The sequence below is a fragment of the Chlorocebus sabaeus genome, chromosome 4 (assembly GCF_047675955.1).
Source record: "Chlorocebus sabaeus isolate Y175 chromosome 4, mChlSab1.0.hap1, whole genome shotgun sequence".
In the NCBI taxonomy this organism is placed as follows: Eukaryota; Metazoa; Chordata; class Mammalia; order Primates; family Cercopithecidae; genus Chlorocebus; species Chlorocebus sabaeus.
Window position 1 is genome coordinate 83,302,103 of NC_132907.1, and position 21,988 is coordinate 83,324,090.

The following is a 21,988-nucleotide window of genomic DNA, read 5'->3' on the forward strand; positions in this document are numbered from 1 at the left end:
AATAAATGTGATTCAAGATGAATTTAGAGATTTAGAGAAAGGCCGGATCATGAGCCTACCATAAGAAGTTTAAATTTATTTTGAGCATAACAGGTTATTTTTGAAGGGATATGTAGTAGACTGAATAATGCCCCTACCCTCCAAGAAAATCCCACGCCCTAATTCCCAGAGCCTATAAATGTTACTTTTCATGGTGAAAGGGACTTTGCAGGTACGATTAACGTAGGAGGGCTTCATATGGGGAGATTGTCCTGGATTATCCAGGTGGGCTCAATGTGATCAGGGTGCCCTTATGAGAGGGAGGTGGGAGGGTCAGAATCCAGGAAGGAGATGTGATGATGGAAGTCAAAGTCAGAGGGATGTAAGATCTCAAGCCAAGGGATGCGATGCAGGCAGCCCCCAGGAGCTTGACAAGATGAGGAAACACATCCTCCCCAGGCTCCTCGGGAAGGAGCCAGCCCTGCCAGCCCACTTCAGACTCCAGACCTCCAGAACCTAGAAATTTGTGTTTTTCAAGCCCCTGTGTAGAGATTTGTTAAGGCAGCAATTGGAAATAAGAGCAGGATTATTCCAAATTAAAGAAAGTGTTGGGTCACTTATTGAATTGCAAACATGAAGAATGATACACTTTTAAAAATTAAATACTTGTCACTTAAAATGCATTTTAAATTTAGTTACAAAGTGTAGCTGGATCATCCTTGCTATATCTTGTATACTCTCACATTGGAATTTGGAAGGAATAAGGGAACAAGTGGATTTAGGTAAGAGAGGAGTAAGAATTAAAGTGTAGTGGAAAGGCAAGAGGGAAAAATGAGTCCATCCATTGTAGAAAGGCAAAGGGATAGGAAAGTGAAGCCGAGAGAAGAAAGCAACAGAGAGAGTAGGGGCTTCATAGGAAAGGGACGCTATATTGTCTATTGCTGCATAACAAATTCCTCCACAATTTAGCAGCTTAAAACAACCAACATTTACGTCACCCACTGTGTAAGTGCGAGGAGTGCAAGCAGGAGCCGTGGATTTTGTGGTCCTGGCTCGGGGTCTCTCATGAGGCTGCAGTCATTCGAAGGCTTGATTGGGGCTGGAAAATCCACTTCCAAAATTTTGGCTGAAAGCCCTGGTTCTTTATATAAGGCTGCCTGAGGGTCATGATGGCATGACAGTTGGCTTCCCCTCAAATAACAATGTGAGAGAGGGCTTGGAGGGAGCCACAAGGCCTTTTTAATGACCTACTCTCAAGTCACAGTCACTTCCACCATGTTTCATTGATCACAAATGAGTCACTAAATCGAATCCCCACGCATGGAGAGAAGGATTAGGCTCCACCATTTGAAGGAAATGTCCAAGAATTTGTGGACATATTTTAAACCTGTATGGAAAAGGGGAGGGAGGAGTGAAGTAAAAGTTGGAGCAAAAAATTTATTTTCCCTTTGTTCAGAAGATGCCTAGATACGTCCAGTTCTCTCCACTAATCTCTCTCCCATCAGTCAAGACGTGTGTGTGTGTGCATGTGTGCGTGCGTGCGTGTGTGTGTGTGTAGCAGGAAAGATGTGGAATTCCCAGTTGTTTCCCGCTTTTCTTTCTGCCGGACGATGTAAGTCTTCATCTCAGTTGTCTCCAGAAACTGCTGCTTCTATACTTAAACCTGTCTCATGTCCAGATAATCTAACCGAAACTCAAAATTTTGAGGACCCTCTGCAGCTGGTTTGCTGAATTCCCCCTCAAGAAAATCTGCCACGTTACATCCACTTTACCAAGACTTCATCCAGAGGTGATAAAGTGGTTCGATAGAGATTCATTGCAGTTGTAATGAGTTCAGGAAGCATCGTGCATTGCAGTTATAAATTAAGATAGAAGGTTCAGAGATATGGATCAAGTACTGTGATCAGTTCACTGGAATGTGACTCGCAGATGGAGACAGCCTGGAAAGGTGGAATGAATGTGAACTTCTGTTTGTGCGTGATTCTGAATTAGGTTATACTAATTAATGAATTAATGGGAAAGGTGAAGGAGATAGAACAGCCTATAAAAAGATAACCCAGACTGCATTTGCCTTTCTATTCCTTCACTTCTTCTCAGATACTAGATTTGGCCTTTAGGTTTTCTTGGATTTCGTTCCTCCTTTGCCCTGTGTTTTCTGTTTGTAAGAAAACAGTAAAAATAGCTGTATTCTCATAGAAAGCCTTTAGATTCTCATATTCATTGCATGTAAAAACGCAAAGATTTCTCTTTGCTATTTTGTTTGTTTGTTTGTTTTCCTGAGACAGTCTTGCTCTGTCACCCAGGCTGGAGTGCAGTGGCATGATCTTGGCTTACTACAACCCTCATCTCCCGGGTTCAAGCAATTCTCCTGCCCCAGACTCCCGAGTAGCTGGGATTGCAGGCACACGCCACCATGCCCAGCTACTTTTTGTATTTTTAGTAGAGATGGAGTTTTGCCATGTTGGCCAGGCTGGTCTCGAACTCTGACCTCGTGATCCACCTGCCTGGCCTCCCAAAGTGCTGGGATTACAGGCGTGAGCCACCATGCCCGGCCTGCCATTTAGTTTTTAAAGGGTATATACTGTACAGCAAAATATGTCACCCATATTTTAAAACATTTACAAGCCTCAATTTTTAGATATTGATATTTTAAGTCTGGATTTGGGAATGAAAAAAATGCACATTTTGTTCCTGTATTTTTGCATTGTATATTTAGAAGAGCAGACACAAATGCGTTAGCATGATATTCCTGAAAGTTATCCTCAAATACTGGGGTAGATACTAATTTCTTTTTAATATACTATTTAATACTGCAAAATCAATTATTTTACTCTAAAAATAACATTTTTGTGAGGCTGGAAATGATTGAAGGAAGTTATTTTGATTATTTAGATTACCAAAATTTGGTAAAATGTTTCTCAATGGATGAATAAGCAGCTTTGTATTTTATTTAAAACAAGATAAATGTATATGTTAATATTCCTAGTATTTCAAATCAGTCCAAATCAGAATATATTCTGAGCACCTTCTGTGTACCATTGAGCATTTTTTGTGTACTCGATTTAGGATACTAATGGCAATACAAGCACAAGCAAAAGTGTATATAAAATGGTCAAATTCACTACAGCACGGGTGGACAAAATTTTTCTGTAAGGGGACAGTTTGTAAATTGTTTATAGTTTGTGGACTGTACAGTCTCTGTTACTAATACCCAGTAATTCCTTCATAGGACAAAAGCAGATGTAAAAATTTAGAAATGAACAGACATGGCTGTGCTTCAATAAAAATTTATTCATAAAAAAAGACAAGCTAGATTTGCCTTCACGTTAACCCCCTGTACCGAAGGATTGTTTTATGCATGCCAGGCACTAAAAACATTTTGTTTTCTTTGCATTCACTTAAATAAAATTTCCAGTAAATGTTATTTCTAAAGACAGTTGAGTTTGCCTCTGTAGTCACATTTTTATTGAACTTTATAGTCACTTTATTTTTAGAGTCACTTAGTTATTAACAGTCAGATTTGTATTATTAATGTCCTTGGATAGTTCAACATGTGCGATGCAAGGAACCAATAAAATAAATTTTAGAAATAAATATGTTCTGTTTGTTCTATTCTTAACACAGTAGATGGAATAAAATCCCATTTCATTAAAATATATTGAAAGCTCGTTAAAAATATAAGCTAGAAGTTCTATTTCTAAAGACAACTATGTGTTTTATTTCCAATATCTGCAGTGATGGTACCTGTTTAGGTTGAGGGTGTATACAGGCTTTCTTTCAAAGAAAAATAGAATGTTATTCTCTGTTTCTTTTTTTCTTTATGTATACTGTTCTAACAAAAAAAGAATAATTATTTAAAAGCATTTTCAAATGATGTTATAATATATATGCAATGTTTATGACCTTTTCTAGAATATCTCCTTTTAAAAAATATTTAAAAGCCTAAAGCATTCTATTTGTCCTTAACGTTTTGCATTGCTCTGCCTGCATGAATTACTGTGATGCTCTGTCCATTGTGGACATGCCCTCTTCTTCTCACCTCTCCCTTTGTCATTACTGAGGGAGGAACATTCTGTAGGTCCTCCATGAGCATTGCTTTCAGAGAAAAGCTGACAAAACTGTCACAGGGGGCAACAGTTTAAATTGCTTGTTGAGCCAGTTGTCATCTGATGTGATGCTGGATTCTGATAAGGTCCTACCCATGGTAGCTGGTTGTTTATGAAAGCACTTAGCTTTCATGGCAACCACATGTGCACACTGAGGTCTTCGGTAAAACAAAGATGTTCTACTAGTCCATTTCAAATAACTTTCACATCTCTTTGGTCTTGGTTAGAATTTAGCAACTTGGGTCCATTGTATTAAAATGGAACAAAAGCGTTGTTGGTAGCCTCAGTTCAATCAGACCTCTCAACCTTGATTATGCACCATGAAGAAATAAACATACTCGCATCACAATTCCTCTGCTCACTTATCAGATTTTTCACAGAGTGCTGTTAATGGGTTCACACAAATGTTCTAAAATCAAGGGCATGCTCTAGGATGTGCGTCCACAGTCTCTTTATCCTTCCTGCCAGTGCCATTAACTCAAATAAGGAAGACAGTTTTGAGATGAGAGAAACTCGTGGCCACCCAAAAGCTCTTTTTGTGTGTCTCTTGCAGGAGTCCTTTGGAACCTCTCCTCATGCGATGCACTCAAAATGCCAATCATCCAGGATGCCCTGGCAGTACTGACCAACGCAGTGATTATCCCTCACTCAGGCTGGGAAAATTCGCCTCTTCAGGATGATCGGAAAATACAGCTGCATTCATCACAGGTGCTGCGTAACGCCACCGGGTGCCTAAGGTCAGTCCTGTGTCATGAGTGCCTCCTCCCACCATCTTCCCCTGGCCAGACACTGTCTCTTTCCATAGCTTTAATGGCTCTTTTACTGAGGATCAGACCATTCTGAAAAGATGAATGTTTATGTGGCAACGAAGTATAAGAAGTTGATTTTAAAAGTTTCTAACCAGGTAATAAAGACATATAGGTATCTTTACCTAATCAATGTTAGATTTATTTCACATGATTTCTTCGATCTAAAGTGAAAAACAAACATTTTTATTCCAACCCCAAATAAGTCATTTTTTTTTGGCTGAAAACAGTAGTTCTCGGTAATTTCACATTATGTCATGCATATAGCACAACCAGGCAGGCTGACTGGTTGGGCAGAGTTCATAACAGATACATAGGGATCTGGTTAACTGTCGCAAGTAGCTATTTTTAAAAATATTCTTCTTTTAAAAATTCTCTGTTTGTAAGAATCTATAATTCTTAGAAATAGCTCTTTAATAAGGCCTGTTATATTAAATGGTTTTTTAAATAATAAAAGTAGCAAATGTGTTGTAATTCTCTCCTGATACATTTTTCACAAAAATCATCCCCCAGGAATCTATTGAGATTTCTTAAAATCAACTTTATGTCTTGCTTAATTTTTGCTCTTAGGAAGGAAAGTAGTTATCAAGATATAATTCTTCTAAACTCTAGAAACTCTGCTCCCCAAAGTGTATTTTGTACCAAAGTTGCAAATCTCTGCTGGATGAAGTTGCTGGGATAGGGGTACAAGGGGTGATTAAAAACACCTCGCCAAATAATCTGTATTTTGAAAGTAAAACATACAAGTTTGCTTTAGTTGGAATGGTTCAAAGCTGCCATTTCTCTTACAGTTGATCAGTTTCTAGGTATAACAACCGGTCTCTACTGAGAAGGAACAAAATCACCTCAGTGGTATTAATAATCATCATCTCATGAATATTCATCACAATGCTCTCAGCCTCCAGTCTTAAGAGGCGGTGTGTGTTTGTGTGAATGTGTGTGCACAGAGCAAGATAAGAGCCGGCCTCCACGAATATCTACAAGCCCTCCTGGGCAGGAGTGGGAATCCTCTGACAATTCTGCTTTTCATCCGAGTCACGAAATCATGAACATCTGACATGATTTCTCTGGATAGGTGCTACCATATGCCAAATATACAGTACTCTGAAACCCTCTACTGAGGCATCCATTTCATAACCCCTTAAATTCTGTTATCCTTTAGAAAATGTCTGTCCCACCAGCAGAGATATAACTCCCCCAAAGCTAAAATTGTAGGCACTTCTGAACTCCCATGCCTGATTTTTTTCAATGTCACTTATTCGCTACTATTTAAAAGTGTTTTTCCCTTGCTAGCATTCCCTACTTTCAGAGTGTCAGGGCCCATAGTGAAGACTGCGGAAGGAACTGTCTCAGAAGCGATTGTAGAAGTGTAATCAAGAAGGACCTGGCTAGCTCTGTCTGTTAAAATGCTCTCTGATTAATATAGTAGCATAAGTATGTCTTCATAGTGTTTGAAAGGAGGTAGGCTACCACTTTTATGAAAGTGCATTTGACATCCTTTGATGAAAAAGTAGATGAAGAAGCTAGACCGGTGTAGGCTCACGAGTCCCCTTTACACATCGTCTGGCTGAGTTTAGGGTCTGGGTTGTGGTGCCAGAGCACAGTTTGGTGAGACCAGAATGCCTCCCCATCCCTGTCTATTCCCACCTACAGTAGCTTGACACTTGCTGCTGCTTCTGCTGCTGGCCGGGAGTGACCACATAATAGGAAGCAAAAAATGATGCCGTCCATATCATGATAGAAGGCTTTAGATTTACATTCTTCATTCTTCCAACAAAGCCAAGATTGTTATTCACATTAAAGAAATGACTTCCTGTGCTGCTTCTGCCTTGCAGCTGTTTTATCCCAGGAGTGTTTGCTGATCACCTGCCGTGTGCTGGGGAGGGCTAAGGAGGCCGAGAGAGGGCAGCCTCTGCCCTGCAGAAACTCAGCCCCAGCATAACTGCTTAGTGGCAATTTAGTGTTGTGATCATGGCAGTACGGGAGGAAAAACTGGTGAGAAAGTGACTGACAGCCAGGTGTGGTGGAAAAAGGCTTGAAGGGTCAGGTGAGATTGGGCTGAGCATAGAAATGATGCACTGGGATACCATCACGGACGGCAGTAGTGGCCAGCACTGGCTACCCAGTGCTGAAAGGAGTCCTGTAAGGGAGTTTGAGATGCAACATCAATAAAGACTAGATTTTAAAGTAAAATTAAAGTAACTGTTATTATTCATAAAATCCCTGTCTCCCAGCAGCCTGAAAGTTCCACTTCAGATACATTGTTGATTCTCATATGCATCGTAAGCCCAGTGAGCTCATCTGTAGTAAGTCGTGAAGCCAGGACTTGAGCCACATCCTGACTATGGTTTCAGACCATCCCCACCGTGCCACACAGAGATTAAATACAAAGTTAGAGGATAGGAGACTGCTAACAGATCTGTGCTTAAAACAATACACAACCACCACCAACTGCTGACAGGGCAACACTTGCCTCTCTGTTGGTTCCTTAAGTTTGCTTCCAGAGATAAACAGAGTGGCATCCACGTGGCCAACATCATTTGGTTTTTAAATGCCAGTGGTCTTCTCCCTCTCCCTTCTTTCTTACTTCAAATTCTTCCCTGCTAGGGCCTACGGAGTGCTTGGGTACCTTCAATAGTGTTAGCCACTCAGCCCAACGCGAGTCTCTTCTCTTGACCTCCACTTTTAATGTTCACGTAAACAACTAGAGCTATGGGCGCCTTCTTGTATTTTAAGATAAACTATATTTTAAGGCATATTCTAGATAATAATGTTGACATTGTTTTTCCAGTATTCAGACTCCTTTCTTCTTTTGCCAATGACTTTAAGATGAGTCGATATTTTTGGTTTGCTTCTGTAGCTATTGTTTCAGGAAAATATAAAGAAAATAAAATGTCCAAGAAAATAAAACTCTTCCTAGAATACTATTTCCTAAATTAGTGTAGCCTGGAAATCCGGCAGAAGGAGCATGCGGTAGGTAAAACTGAATTCATCAGGTCATTATTGAAAATCATTACTCTTGATTTTTGTTCCTAGCAGGATTCAGACTTGTTTATGTGGTTTCAGGGTGGGGAGCCAAGGTTAAGAATTTAAGGAATTACTATTTTTAAAGAGGTCATCTTTTCATTTTTTGGAAAAAAAATTATGAATGCAAATTATATTGCTTGTAAATGTCCAAAAGCTTATTAGAGATAAATTTAAGTCAGTAAAATATGCCTAAGTCTTAGCCAGAACCTGACAAGCTGACACTATTCTGTCTTTAGACAATTTCATGCAGGCTTAGTAGGCTCTGTCCGGTTTCTCAGGCTTTCCTCTAGGCAGTGGATATTGTGGCTGTTCCCACTTCATGCCCCAATGCCACCCCATTCCCTACCACCTCCAGGTCCCAGACTAGTGAAGGAGGCACATACACAAGGAACATTCTAAAGAGAGGAGACACTTGCTTTGCCTTCTCTAGAAAAGAATGGAAAATCTTCATGGGAAGCTATATCATGTTGACATAGCAAAAATTTAAGAACATGTGAAATATAAAATGAAAAGTTAATTCCCTTAGTCCTTTTTCATTTGAAATTCATTTGGAGACAAGAAATTGAATTTTTAAAAAGCAGATCTATCTATGTGTTCCTGGAGTATCTTTCTGTCACTGAGGAAAAAGGATAGAAATGGGAAAAAAAAAGTCTTACATTTTGTTGGAGGCCTGAGTTGATAAGGATGATGGCAGCTAGATTGTGAGAGGCCCGATGGCATGGGGAGGTGGGGTTGCGGGGGTTAGAGCTGTGTGTGATCAGAAGGGAAGGGCTTCATCTCTAAACTCTGCCTCCGCTGCCTCTTTCCCACCACCCCCATTCCCAGGCACACTAACACTCCCTTCTTCATTTCTTCCCGTTTGCTAGTTGTTCCTTTTCCTCCAATTCTGCCAGATTCAAGCATCCATTTTTAACGAAAAAGTTTTAAAATATGGCCCCAAACAAATGTGACAAAATGTTGGAGAGGCTTAGGAGGTAAGAATAAGTGAGGTTATTTTGTTAGTCATCTCTGTTTCACTTTATGGTTAAGGAGTCCTCCAGGGAAAAGAATTTCATATAAACTGCGGTTCAGACCTTGAAATCAGTTCAGTTTTGCACTCATTGTTCTTTCCTTGCACATCGTGTGATCAAATCCATCTCTTAACCCATGGCCGCTATAATCATCACCTTCAACCAAAATGTGTTGAGGGACCATGGCCTGAACGCTAACCAGGGAACATGGAGCTGGCTCCACTCTGGACAAGCTCATGGTGGCTGAAGTCACTGTGGTGTGTTGAATAAATCTTCCGCCAAAATTCTTATCTACCCAGAACCTCAGAATGTGACCTTATTTGGAAATAGGATCTTTGCAGATATAATTAGTTAATGAAGATCAGGTCATACTAGATAAGGGTGGGCCCTAAATCCAGTGAATGGCATCTTATAAAAAGAGGACATATGCACAGAGAGACACACAGGGAAGAAGGCCTTGTGAAGACAAAGGCAGAGATTGGAGTGTTGCAGCCACAAGTCAGGGATAACTAAGAATTGCTGCAACACCAGGAGCTAGGAAGAGGCAGGGAAGGAATTTTCCCGAGAGCCTTCAGAGAGAGCACAGCCCTGCTGGCACCTTGATTTTAGACTGCTGGCCTCTAGAACTGTGAGGTAATAAATTTCTCTTGTTTTAAGCAACCCAGTTTGTGGTACTCTGTTCTGACAGCCTAGGAATCTATTATGGTTGCTCCAATAAGAAAATAAGAGAGGGGCTGCTAAGCTAGGAAGCCAGGGAGCCACCTGAGGATGCAGCACTGAAAAGAGGAGGAAGTAGACAACCCAGAGATGCTGCCTGTCCCCAAACAGTGCCCACACACTCAACAAACAACCCAGATGGGAGATGTTTTTCTGTTTTTCTGTGTGCACAAGGCCATTCCCCTCTGTAGCTTAGCTACAAAACCAAACACTACCTGTAGCAGGATTGAGTTCTACAAGCCAAGATGTGGCTGTCTCAGCCAAAAAAGGTTCAAATCTAACCTCTTGACTGGATGGCCATGAAATGAGGGTCTCCCCACACACGGATCTGATTTCTGTGTGTTCTGCTCTCATTTATGAGCCAACCTTTCCTTTTCCTCCCGACATCGAACTAACTTCTGAACATTGCATGGATTTTTCTGATACTATGGACGGCCAGAAGTCATTTGCGGTTCTTAAGCAAGGGATGTGACACCATATCAGTATCATTTAAGGATGTTGACTCTAGCAGCTGCATACAGACCTGATGCTTTCTGGATTTTTCTGTGAAACATGACTGCATTTCCCATTTAAAATATCACCAGTCAATATCCTAAAGATCCCGTCGTGGCCGTTGTCATCATTTCAGGGTGAACTGTGGGTAAAAGCTTGCAGAGCATTCTTTTTTACCTTTTAATCTAGCAGCTAGCTCAATGAAACAACTGTGATCTACACTCCTGTATAGTCACATTATATTTAGTCATGGATACTTAGGACTTTATCTCCAGCTGAAGTATGTGCATGAGGCTGGCTGGCTAACTTCCACAGCTCATTTCCTGGTGCCGCTGAGTCGTTTATTTATTTTTATTATTCTGTTCCCACTTCAGTATCTTGTCCTAAGGGACAACAATATACAACCCTAATTTTTTCCATCTATCTTTGTGTACATAAGAATGTTATTAAGCCCATCAAAGTATCTGCACTGTGCCTTTACTTGCGATTATAATTAAACTCAGACCCTCAATTAGTCATTTTAACCCATATAATGGATGAGCGCTTGGTCCCACAGTGCCTCTAATTCTAGAGTGACCTTGAGAAAAGCCCCTTCACAAAGTAATGTTAATGATAATCACACTCTGGCTACAAAGCTCCAAGGACGTTTATTTTCTGTGGTCTACTCTTGCATTAGCCACAGGTAAGAAGAGGAATTATTTATGTTTTATGTTAGGTTCAGTTGGCTGCCAATATTGTTCATCTATTAAAGAGAATCTTTTTGAGAAAGTATTTTTAAAGTGTTGTATCATAAGCCCCAAACTAGCTCATCCCGGTCTTGGCCAAGGATGAGGGGCATGTGTCAGCTGAATTCAGCACCCTTTTTTTTTTTCTTTTGAGACGGAGTCTTGCTCTGTTGCCCAGGCTAGAGTGCAGTGGCGCGATCTCGGCTCACTACAACCTCCACCTCCTGGGTTCAAGTGATTCTCCTGCCTCAGCCTCCCCAGTGACTGGGACTACATACATACCACCACACCCAGCTAATTTTTGTATTTTTAGTAGAGATGGAGTTTCACCATGTTGGACAGGCTGGTCTTGAACTCCTGACCTCAAGTGATCCTCCCGCCTCAACCTCCCAAAGTGCTGGGATTAACAGGCATGAGCCAATACACCCAGCCTGAATTCAGCACTCTTAATCCATGTTCTTGAAAATGAGAAGGACTGTGTCTGGACATGGGAACAGATGAGACACGCCACTCACCCCACTCCACCCCATTTTTCCCCACACCTGGTCCTAGAGCAGAGGAAGCTCTTGCCCAGGCAGCTTACTCCTGATCAGTGTGTCTAGTAAAGATGTGAAGTGGTTTTATTGAGTCAGGGCTTTGCAGTGACAGTCCTCTTCAATGGGAGGGGACAGAGTTCAGTGGAGTGGGGAGGAGTAAGGTGATCTTAGGAGCTCTTTAGAAAAGACAGTCGGCTGTCCATCTCAGCAGCTCCACCAGGGATGAGGGCTCAGGTCTCCTGTGGTGCAACCCAATACGGCCAGATCACTTCCTCCCCCCTAGTCAGAAGGAGGTGTGCTTTATACAGTCATGCACGGCTTAACAACAGGAACATGTTCTGAGAAATGCATCTTGAGTCCATTTCATTCTTACAGAAATGCTGTAGACACCATAGGGTGCACTTACATAAACCTAGACATTTTAGCTTATGACACACCCTAGTCTGTATAATATGTCTATTGTTCCTAGGCTACAGGCCTGTGTAGCAGGACACTGTCCTGAATACTGTAGACAGTTGTAACAAAATAGTATGTGTCTATCTAAACATATCCATACGTAGAAAAGGTAATACTTTGCACTTAGTTGCAAATAGAAGAATTTGTGGAGTCTGTAGTTGAAATTCCTGCATAATATCATTAAGACAAGACAGTCTGATGCATCTAGGTCCACAGTATATGCCCCAGGCTGGACAAGCTGGGATATGTTTTCCATAATTAATGCCTCAGAAGACAATATTCCTTTTTTCAGTATCTCCGTGGCTGATCCACCTCTCTCTTACTAACACATTCATTCTTTACATATAAAAGCTTTTTACTTGAAGCTGGCTTAAAGTTTCTATCTTGTAGCCCCTGAGCTTTGTATCTCTTCGGGATTTTGCATGTGCCCTGTCTTTTCCATTAGGAAAAGTTTGAAAAAGCTTCATTTTTCATTGCTTTCAGAGGCCTTTCTTCCCCAAAAGGAGTATCGTTGTCCAAAGTTCTTCCTGGCATTTTTGTTCCATGAAATAGTATTGGGGATGATTTCTTCCCAAACACTATTTTGTTTTCTAAGCTAGAAAAAGTGAGAGTATAATGATTTCTCCTTAAATACAAATGATTAATATAAAATCCCACATCATGCTATTCCCTTTTAAAGTTTTCATCACTTATTTCTGCAAAGTTTGATCTACTTAATTATGAAAATTGGCACACTGCAACTAAAAGTTGTTTTAAATTATGTATCCTATAATTTGGTTGCAAATATGGTCTTCTTTTAAATGGACAAGCAAATATTTAATTTTATCTTTTCAGTGTGAATGACTAGTCATTCTTCCTATGAAGACATGAATATTTGGATTCTTCCATTAATATGAACAAATTACTCACTTTAAAAGAAATTCAGTGAGAAAGTCTAGTGAATTTTCAATTGGTTTAAAATGGTGTTTAATAGATATTTCTATAAAACAGTAGTACAGGGTATTAGCTCCCTGATAAATAAAAAGCTAGTTCATTCTTTAAATCCTTCATAACTTCTTGATATTAAAAATATAATTTTTCTTCCTGCTGCCTCCCAAATTATATTACATTGCATAAGAAGTAACTTCCCTGGAGGAGAAGCAAACAAATCTATTAACCGTAAATTGAAGAAGAAAGAGCACACCAAACACTATCATTTACTGCTTACATACCCAGCCTCTCCAGCACTTTAACACATCTATTTTCATGCAGTTTATTCCTTCCCTTTTCAAAGTGGCATTATTTGAAAATAAATAAAACTGACATATACCAAAGTTGGGCTAAACAACCAGTGAGTTAGTGCAGCTCACAGAACAAGCAGAGTCCACATGGGGCCATGCCCCTGTTGACGAACCTTAAGTGAAGATCTCCAGCTTGTAGATGTTATCCTTTTGGAGGAAGAAAAACACCAGCAATGAGAAGCATGAAAGGCACTTAGAAGGCAGCAGTTTAGGCCAGACACGGTGGCTCATGCCTGTCATGCCAGCACTTTGGGAGGCTGAGGTGGGTGGATCACAAGGTCAGGAGTTCAAGACCAGCTTGGCCAACATGGGGAAACCCCGTCTCTACTGAAAATACAAACATTAGCCAGGTGTGGTGGCGGGAACCTGTAATCCCAGCTACTCAGGAGTCTGAGGCAGAGAATCTCTTGAACCCAGAAGCAGAGGTTGCAGTGAGCTGAGATCATGCTCCTGCACTCCAACCTAGGCGACAAGAGCAAAACTCCCCCTCAAAAAAAAAAAAAAAGAAAGAAAAAATGAAGACAGCAGTTCAGAGGCCTCACCACCTGCCGCCACCTGATGTCAGCGTGCAGAGCTGGATACTCTTTGTGCTGCACCGCGTATCTCCACATTCTGCTGGCCCCACATCCTCTTTTTCTTGAGTTTGGTTGGTCCTTAATTAACCAAGAATGTTTGAAATAAATTTCAGTTTCCCTCTAGTTGACCAAGACTATTTCAAGTAAGTGAGTAGAAAAGTCTCCATGTGCCGTTCTGTGCTCTCGAGCCCCTTTGCCTAGGATAACAACTTTGTCCTGTCACTGTGCTGGCCAGTGGAGAAGTCCACCGGATTTACTCAGGGATGCTTGACAATCGCTGTGGGATGGAGGTTCAGCAGGAGGTCTGGTTCCCTGGGTTCTTTTCCATTGCCCTGTGCAGCTGTGCTGTGGAAGTGAGAGGTGGGGTCTCCGAACACTGACTCACTGGCAGTGTGGGGGTCTCATAGGAAGCAGAGGTGCCTTTGGGGTGAGCAGAGAGAATCAGCACTTGCCTTCCTGCACAGCCTCGTGGGGCCCCCGTCTGCCTCTCTGGGGTGGGATCTTCATCATGTCACAGAAAGCCAATTGCTTATTCTGGAAACAGAATTGAGAAGCAATTGAAAGTAAAAGTCAATATGCCTTAAGTCTTGTTAGTTCTTGTTCTAAACTGACAGAAGCTTCTAGAAGTACCCACTACAAAATTTTCTAAAGCAGGCAAAAGCTAAAGGGAAGACAGCCCTGTCCAGGTTTCGTGCTTGGTCGACATGTTCTTGCCTCCAACAGGATTAACCGAAGAAGCGATATTTAGTAATACGTGTGAACGGGATGACAGCCTTCCACACTGGCTTTTCAGGACCCTGGGCTCTTCCTCTGTGTCATACACTCATTTTCAGTTTTTCAGTCTGCTACCTAAAAGGACAGACCGCCAGGACTTCAGATTAGCCCTGTGTCCTTCCTTGTCGTTCGGTAGAGGTACAAATACATCATCACTCCCCATTAACAAGCAGTAAACTGGCAAGGAAGATGTTGTACCGGTGATGCACTCACTGGAGCTAATGAATCCCAACAGCTAATTACACTTCTCTTACGGTAACTTATTACCAGAAAGTAGCTGCGTTAGCACAAAGATTGTATGTGAGCATGGCCGTGCCCAGGAAGAGGCCAGCTGATGAATCATCCCCCATAATTCTCCATAATAGTCCTGTCTGGACTTCCATGTCCAGACCATTGTTCTTCCCAGGGTTACATGTTGCCTGCCCTTATTTTGGAACAACAATGTAATTGCTAATTGCGGACTAATTTATATAAACACATGAGGGTCTGCCAAAGGAAAGCATCACCCTGATGGGTACTTACTGCTCACGGAGCTATTTTGCACAAGTTAGAGTCAGGTGGTTGGAGGAAATGAAGCTTACTGCAAAAAATAATGGTTTCAGGTAAGCAAAAGCATCGTGTCCTTTTGAGGCCTGCCAGGAGGCGTGGTGTGTGGCCTGTCGCATTGCTCAGAATCTGATGGGGCTTGAAGGGCAGCGTTTCTCCTTAATGTGCATGGAAGCAGCGCTGAGTTTCTTCCTAGAACACAAAAGAACTTTACTGATTTCTCCTCTGCGGGCAGCACTGCCATCCTGGCTACCACACATGATTAAATGTCATTTGTCCTTGACCCCTGTCACTCCTAAGCAGCTGAAATAGATTAAAAGTCAGATGAAGCAGAGCATCCTCTGCCAGCTCCTGCAGTAACAGGCTCACAAAAGAAATGATGCCAGGGCTTATTAGGATTTCCCAGGGATCATTCCTGTTTGAGGGGAAATCATTGAGGCAGAATAGCCTCCTGTTTCCTCTTAAGCACCAAGCTGGGATCCCCAGAGCTAACACAGAGGCCTTGGGAAGGTGGAGCTGCCTGTCCTAGCAGCTTCCCACTCCCACAGGGATGGAAGGGGACAGCAGCCCAGACAGGCAGCACCAAAGCACCACGAGGCGGGGACACTGCTGGAGAAAGGGCTTCCCTCAATTCTCACCTCATTGGGCCTGGAAGCTCCCTCCTGTGTCATTAAAACTTACTGAGCTATGAAGACTTTAATTCAGGTGAAGACAAAGGCCAAGGAGTGCCATAGACCACCAAACCCAGGTGCACCTGCCTGCAGGCAGATCCAACCAGCAGCAGAACGAGCCCCTCCAACCAGCAACACCTTCTATTTGTGACCAGATTATGACCCTCCAACCTCCCAGGCATTTCCTCCCCTATCCTTTCTATCCCTTTCATTCCAACTAATTTAAAAGAAATTTACATAACATCAAATTAACCATTTAAAACTGAACAACTCAGCAGCATTTAGTACTTTCAGAGTGTGGTGAAAATCACATCTACCTAGTTCCAAAATATTTTCGTCACCCGGAAAGAAAACCCCATATTCATTAAGCAGTTACTCCCATTCTGCCTTGCCCAGGCCCTGGCAATTACCAACCTGTGCTCTTTCTCTATGAATTATCTTTTCTGCATATTCCATATATATAGGATCCTACAATAGATGGCTTTTATGACTGGCTTCCTTCACTTAGCATGACGTGTTCAGGGTTCATCCATGTTGTAGCATGTTTTAGAACTTCATTGCTTTATGTGGCTGAATAATAAGCCGCTGCATGGATATAGCACATTTGGTGTATCCACTCATCCATTGATGGACACGTGAGCTGTGTTCACTCTTCAGCTATTGTATTTGTTTACGTACCCATTTCAATTCTTTGGGGTATATACCTAGGAGCAGAATTGATGGATTGCATGGTAACTCTGTATCACTTTTTGAAAACTACCAACTGCTTTTCACAGCTCTTCCTTTTTTTTTCTCTGTATGTTCACCTCCATCACATTTTCTGGGCCATATTCTTCTCTTTTTCTCACATTACCTTCCTTTTATGTTGTCTCCTCATTCTACAAAAGTTTTTTCTTCAACTGCTGGATTATTATGGCCATCTGTCTTGTATCACTCTTCCTGAGTCCTTAAGAGAAAGGTTCTACACAGATTTCACCATTTTATTTTAAGCATCTGAGAACTGGTGTCAGCCCATCTCAGCTGTGTGGACATAGTGCTCTGCAAGTCTCCTGCCTCGTGTGGGGCCCCTCTGCTCCTCATTTGCCATGTTTGCAGTACTAGCCTCTTTTCCGTTGTTCTATACGTTGAGGTCTTTTCTGTCTCAGGACCTTTACATGTGACTACCAGCATCTGGAGGACGTTTTACCTTTGTATCCCAGCTTAAATGTCTCTTGTTGTAAGAGGCCCTCCTTGACACGTCCATTCCATATACATTTGGCCTTCTGTATGGCTTGTCAAAACGTTCTGGGCTTTTGATTCAGAACTTCTCACAATTTGGAGGGATGTTCTTGCCTGTGTGCTTGTGTATTTAATGCCCATCACTTCACAAGCGACATTCTCATGTACATGACAATCATGTCTTTGATCAGTATCAGTTTTGTCTTTCCCCAAAACAACATCTGGCACCTTGTAGATCCTGAATAAATAGCTCCTACCTAAATGAATGAGTAAATGACCGAATTGATGAATGGCCCTTCTTTTTCTGCTGTGCCAGCTGCCTAGTAACTGTCCTGCACTAATCTAAGCAAGGAACCTTTCACTCTCCTGGTTGTTCGTAAAATCTTCCCAGTTGGAGAGAGAACTGACTTCATTTTTGTCATCCCCAGTTTCCAGATTAGATTAATTTCTTGGGTAGAGACACATAACTACTTGTTTTCCAGCGTGTACGTTGCTGATGATTCTGCTAAATGAAACCACCGCATCAATTAGTTTTATCAAACAGCAGGATATCTTTTCCTTGGGGCAGCCTCATTGATCTGCTTAGTACATTTTGTCCTCTTGAGGTGCTCATGTTGCCCTTGGTTTTTATGATTCTGAATTCCTCAACCACCTCATCTGAAGGAAGCCATTAGATTGTGCTTATCAGCACCATTAAGAAATCAATAAATAGTAATGTCACTCTCATGCTTTGTGGACAAAATAACTCTTTAATACCTCTAATCATCACGTAATTCTCAGGATAACATCATAAATGATATGTTATGGGGTTTTTTTTCCCAATTTTAAATAAGAAAAAACTGAAGCTTGGAGAGGTTTAGGAGTTTACCCTGGAGCCCTTGGTAGAAAGCCACAAACTAACATGCAAAGCTGGGCTTTCCGGATCTGGACAGAATGCTTTCCCCAAGACGCTGCTGCCTTAGAGTCAGCCTGTCAGCCCGGAACTCTGCAGCCAGTCTGCCCCTCCTCTAGATAACTGGAGCGGCCGTAGCCATCTCAGCCTCTCCTTCTTGGCCCAGTGTTAAATCAACAGCTTAGATAAAATGGATCACAGCTCTTATTCCACACAAACATATCATGAATTTCTAGTATGTGCCCAGGACTTTGCCAGGCATTATAGGAACAAAGATGAGGAAGACGTGACAGTTGTGGTGTAACAGAAGAGGAGGAAGTTTGAACTGTGGTGCCTCGTGGGGATACTTAGTGTCATTAAAACAGTCCATGCCAAATTGCCGGACAGCTCCTTGGGAGGGAACCATGGACTCCACCTGAAGAACTCTAGGAACCCACCCAGAGTATGTCCTGGGGAAGAAGGAGAGTTTGCCGGTGAAGGTGCAGAGAGATGCTCCAGGCCAGAAGATCCACCTGTAGGAGGAAGACGATGCATGTCTGGGGACATCAGGTGGCTCAGTGTGGCCCGCCAGGGCGTGGTTTGCGGGGAGGAATGGAGAGGGGAAAGGCCTATTGGGAGCTGATTGTTAAGACTGTCTGTGAAGGAGGGTCATTTGGAGGAGGTGTCTTGATTTTCGTAGACCATGGAAGTGTGATTGGAAGAGACACGGGGCTCCTCTTGCTATACAAATGTAGCCATTCCCATAGGGTGGAGAGAAGATTAGAGAGGCGGGGCAGGGACAAGGGGGAGAAGAGAGTGGAGCTGGCAGAAGGACGAGCGGACCCATGATAGCAGTAGCCCCATTTGCAGATCCTGGACTGTGTCCTAGGTGTTGCACTGGGAACCTCAGTTAGTTGCCACTGTCTTTGAGATGAGTGTTATGTGGACAGGCGTAAAATCCAAGCTCAGAGGAGCAGGCGTCCACATCTGCATCTGAATGGAAACCACAGGTTGTGTAATCTTGGGTCACTGAGGTAGCCGCTCTGTGCCTCAGTTTCTCCATCTAAAGAGGGATGGGCCAGTCACGTAGGGCTGGGAGCCGGTGAGGCAAGGAAGGCTGAGCAATGCAGGGTCAGACCCCACCTTCAGTTTACATTTTTGGTAATATTTTCATCCTGAATTTTTTTGCTTTGACTTAGATGAAAAAATATTGCATTAAAATATTCTTCAGCACGACAATGTGAATGTACTTAGCCCTACTGAACTTTTAAAAATGGTTAAGATAGGCCAGGCACGGTGGCTCAAGCCTGTAATCCCAGCACTTTGGGAGGCCGAGATGGGTGGATCACGAGGTCAGGAGATCGAGACCATCCTGGCTACCGCGGTGAAACCCCGTCTCTACTAAAAAATACAAAAAAGACTAGCTGGGCGAGGTGGCGGGTGCCTGTAGTCCCAGCTACTCGGGAGGCTGAGGGCAGGAGAATGGTGTAAACCCGGGAGGCAGAGCTTGCAGTGAGCTGAGATCCGGCCACTGCACTCCAGCCTGGGCGACAGAGTGAGACTCCGTCTCAAAAAAAAAAAAAAAAAAAATGGTTAAGATAATTTTATACAATACATATTTTATTATAAAAATATATATATTGTTTATCATAATTAGTAAGGTTTTTTTTTTTTAGCACTCCTTTAAATGTTGCACCGAGGTGAGAGCCTCATATTCCTCATCTAAATCCTGGCCCTGCAGTCATGCACATAAATTGCTTGGCATAGGGTCTGACCAGTCAGAAACTGATGGCTGCTGGCTCTAGTCCACTGTCTCTGGTGAGGCAGCCATCGTGCAATTGTAATGAAAGTCTTGGGAGCTGTTGGGAATGATAAAGGGAGAGTCAGGGGCTGAGCACTGGGTCCCATTCTGCATCTTGGGCATAGCATCCTGCACACATCTATTTCCTTAGGAAAAGTTGTCCACCAACAGCAGCTAGGAACCCCATCCAATAAAACAACATTTGTCTCCTAGATCATCTCATTTTGGGTGAAGGCCCTTCCTCCAGAAGAGGGGTGAGACAGCGGTCCCTTGAGAGAAATACAGCTTCTTTCCACCAACTCAAAGGATACCTGTTGTCCCCTAAGACCTCATTCTCTGCCTCCATTTCTGTGGACAAAAAAGAAGAGCCCCAAGGCCTTGACATCTCCTCTGTCTGTGGCCACAGTAACCCTTACCCTGACTCACTCAGCCTTTTGTGCCCCAGGATACAAGGAGAGCACGTGATGGGTCCTCAGAGGAAGCAGCAGGGGACTCCAAGTAGGGAGACCAGGCTCTGGTCGGGCAGCCTGCACGTGGACCGGAGGTGGTGGGAGCTCAGGCCACTTCCCAAACCTTCCGGAGCTCCCCAAGCCTCTGTTGCTTCCCTGATGCCTCCTTAAAATCTGTATATTAGGACCCAGGGGCCTAATAAACACACCCTTTTCCTCTCCCAAGTTTAGGACTAATTGAAAAATAAGACAACGAAAACAGACACATGGAAAGTAAACAGTCTGTTTACTGGTGAGAACACTGGATGGAGATCATGACTTTGTAACTGCCACCAAATGGCAGGCTAAGGATCTGCTCATAGGAAGCCCTAGCTGGTGTAGACCTGAGGACCGCCCCTATGGAAAACCTGGGATTTGAAAAGCTGACAAACCCACCCAACATCACTGCCTCCCACAGTCCCTGGTGCTGTGTTATAGCGTAGCTCCAACAAGTGCAAAATCTCAGCCAATGCCAGAGCTTCATCACTCACCAGTCAAACGATTCACTCTCCTTATTGGGGGCTTTTTTGGGTAAAATTATGCCTCCCTCCAAAATCCACATTTTGCAGTCCTAATCCCAGCTACTGAAAAAATGTGACCTTATTTGGAAGTAGGGTCATTGCTGATAAAGTTAGTTTAGATGAAGTCATTAGGATGGGTTCCAATCCGGTGTGACTGGTCATTACAACAATGGGAAATGTGGGCACAAACACACATACTCACAGGGAGAACATCACGTGAAGATGAAGGCAGAGATCAGGGTCCTGCTCCTGCAAGCCAAAAGAGCATCAAAGACTGCCAGCAAACCAGCAGAAGCTAAGAGAGAGGCACAGAGCAGAGTTTCTTTTTTCACAACCCTCGAAAAGAACCAACCCTGCAGACACCTTGATCTTGAACTGTGAAATGATACGTTTCTGTTGCTTAAGCCTCCCAGCTTGTGGTAATGTTTTACAGCAGCTCTAGCAAACTAGTACAGGGGAGCAAGTGTATAGGAAGGGTAGGGGAAGTCCTGGAGAGTTTCATGGGAAAATAAAGCGAGGAAAAGAGGTTCAGCTTTCCCAGAGCTAATGGGATATTAGCTGACTAATAGGATAGCCCTCTGTGCATGGCATTAGGTTCTTTACATGTATTGTTCTTATTTTCTCTTTGTTAAATAGGTTCCTCTGCCCTTTGCTCGGGCACATATGCCTGAGTGAGCAGAAGTCAAGGGGGAAAGAGGAAACAGATCTGGCTCCCACGTGCATCACACACTGCCTCATCTAATCCTTCTAAACATCAGCCCACTTTATAGATGTAGAAACTGAGGGTAAGATGTTAAGTGTGTTGCCCAAGACCAGGAGGCTACTAAAAGAGTTTAAATTTGACACCAAACCTTTTCCAGTACCACAGCCTGTCTTATGGAGAATAAAATACTTCCATTTCTTACAAGTGAACTATAAAAAGGAGGACCTGCCAAGGCAGGGGTATGGAAGTGTTCCTGGTGTGTTCCTCTCACTGTTCACACCCTTCTCCCTGGCTCTTCAAGAATCCCTCTTGCATTCAACTTCACACTCTCTTGCTTGAAATTCCTTTAACATGTTTGAGATAAGAATGTTATCTGGTCTGTTTCTAATTTCTCTGTGGAATAGGGCTAAAGAAGAAGCAGACAGTAGGAAGCTGCTCTCTTGCTGGCTTTCAATTTTATGTCCTTTCTGTGGCTAGAGTACATTAGTGTTGGCATCGTTTAGTCATTCTGTCTCCTTTTCATTCAAGCAAGTTAACATCTATTTGACAGGTGTCTTAGTCCATTTGATGCTGCTATAACAGAATACCACAGTCTAGGTAATTTATAAAGAACAGAGATTTATTTCTTACATATCTGGAGGCTGGGAAGTACAAGGTCAAGGGACTGGCATATGGTGAGGGCCTTC

At 42.7% G+C, this 21,988-nt stretch overlaps 1 protein-coding gene across 4 annotated transcripts in view; it reads left to right on the forward strand.

Moving 5' to 3' along the window:
- The window catches only part of CTNND2 (catenin delta 2), a 928,193-nt gene that overhangs the window by 738,545 nt on the left and 167,660 nt on the right, over positions 1 to 21,988 (forward strand). For all 4 annotated transcript variants that reach the window (XM_007961220.3, XM_007961217.3, XM_007961219.3 and 1 more), the window contains one exon: positions 4,639 to 4,822. In XM_007961220.3, the coding sequence (XP_007959411.2) occupies positions 4,639 to 4,822 (184 nt within the window). The remainder of the gene's footprint in view (positions 1 to 4,638; positions 4,823 to 21,988) is intronic.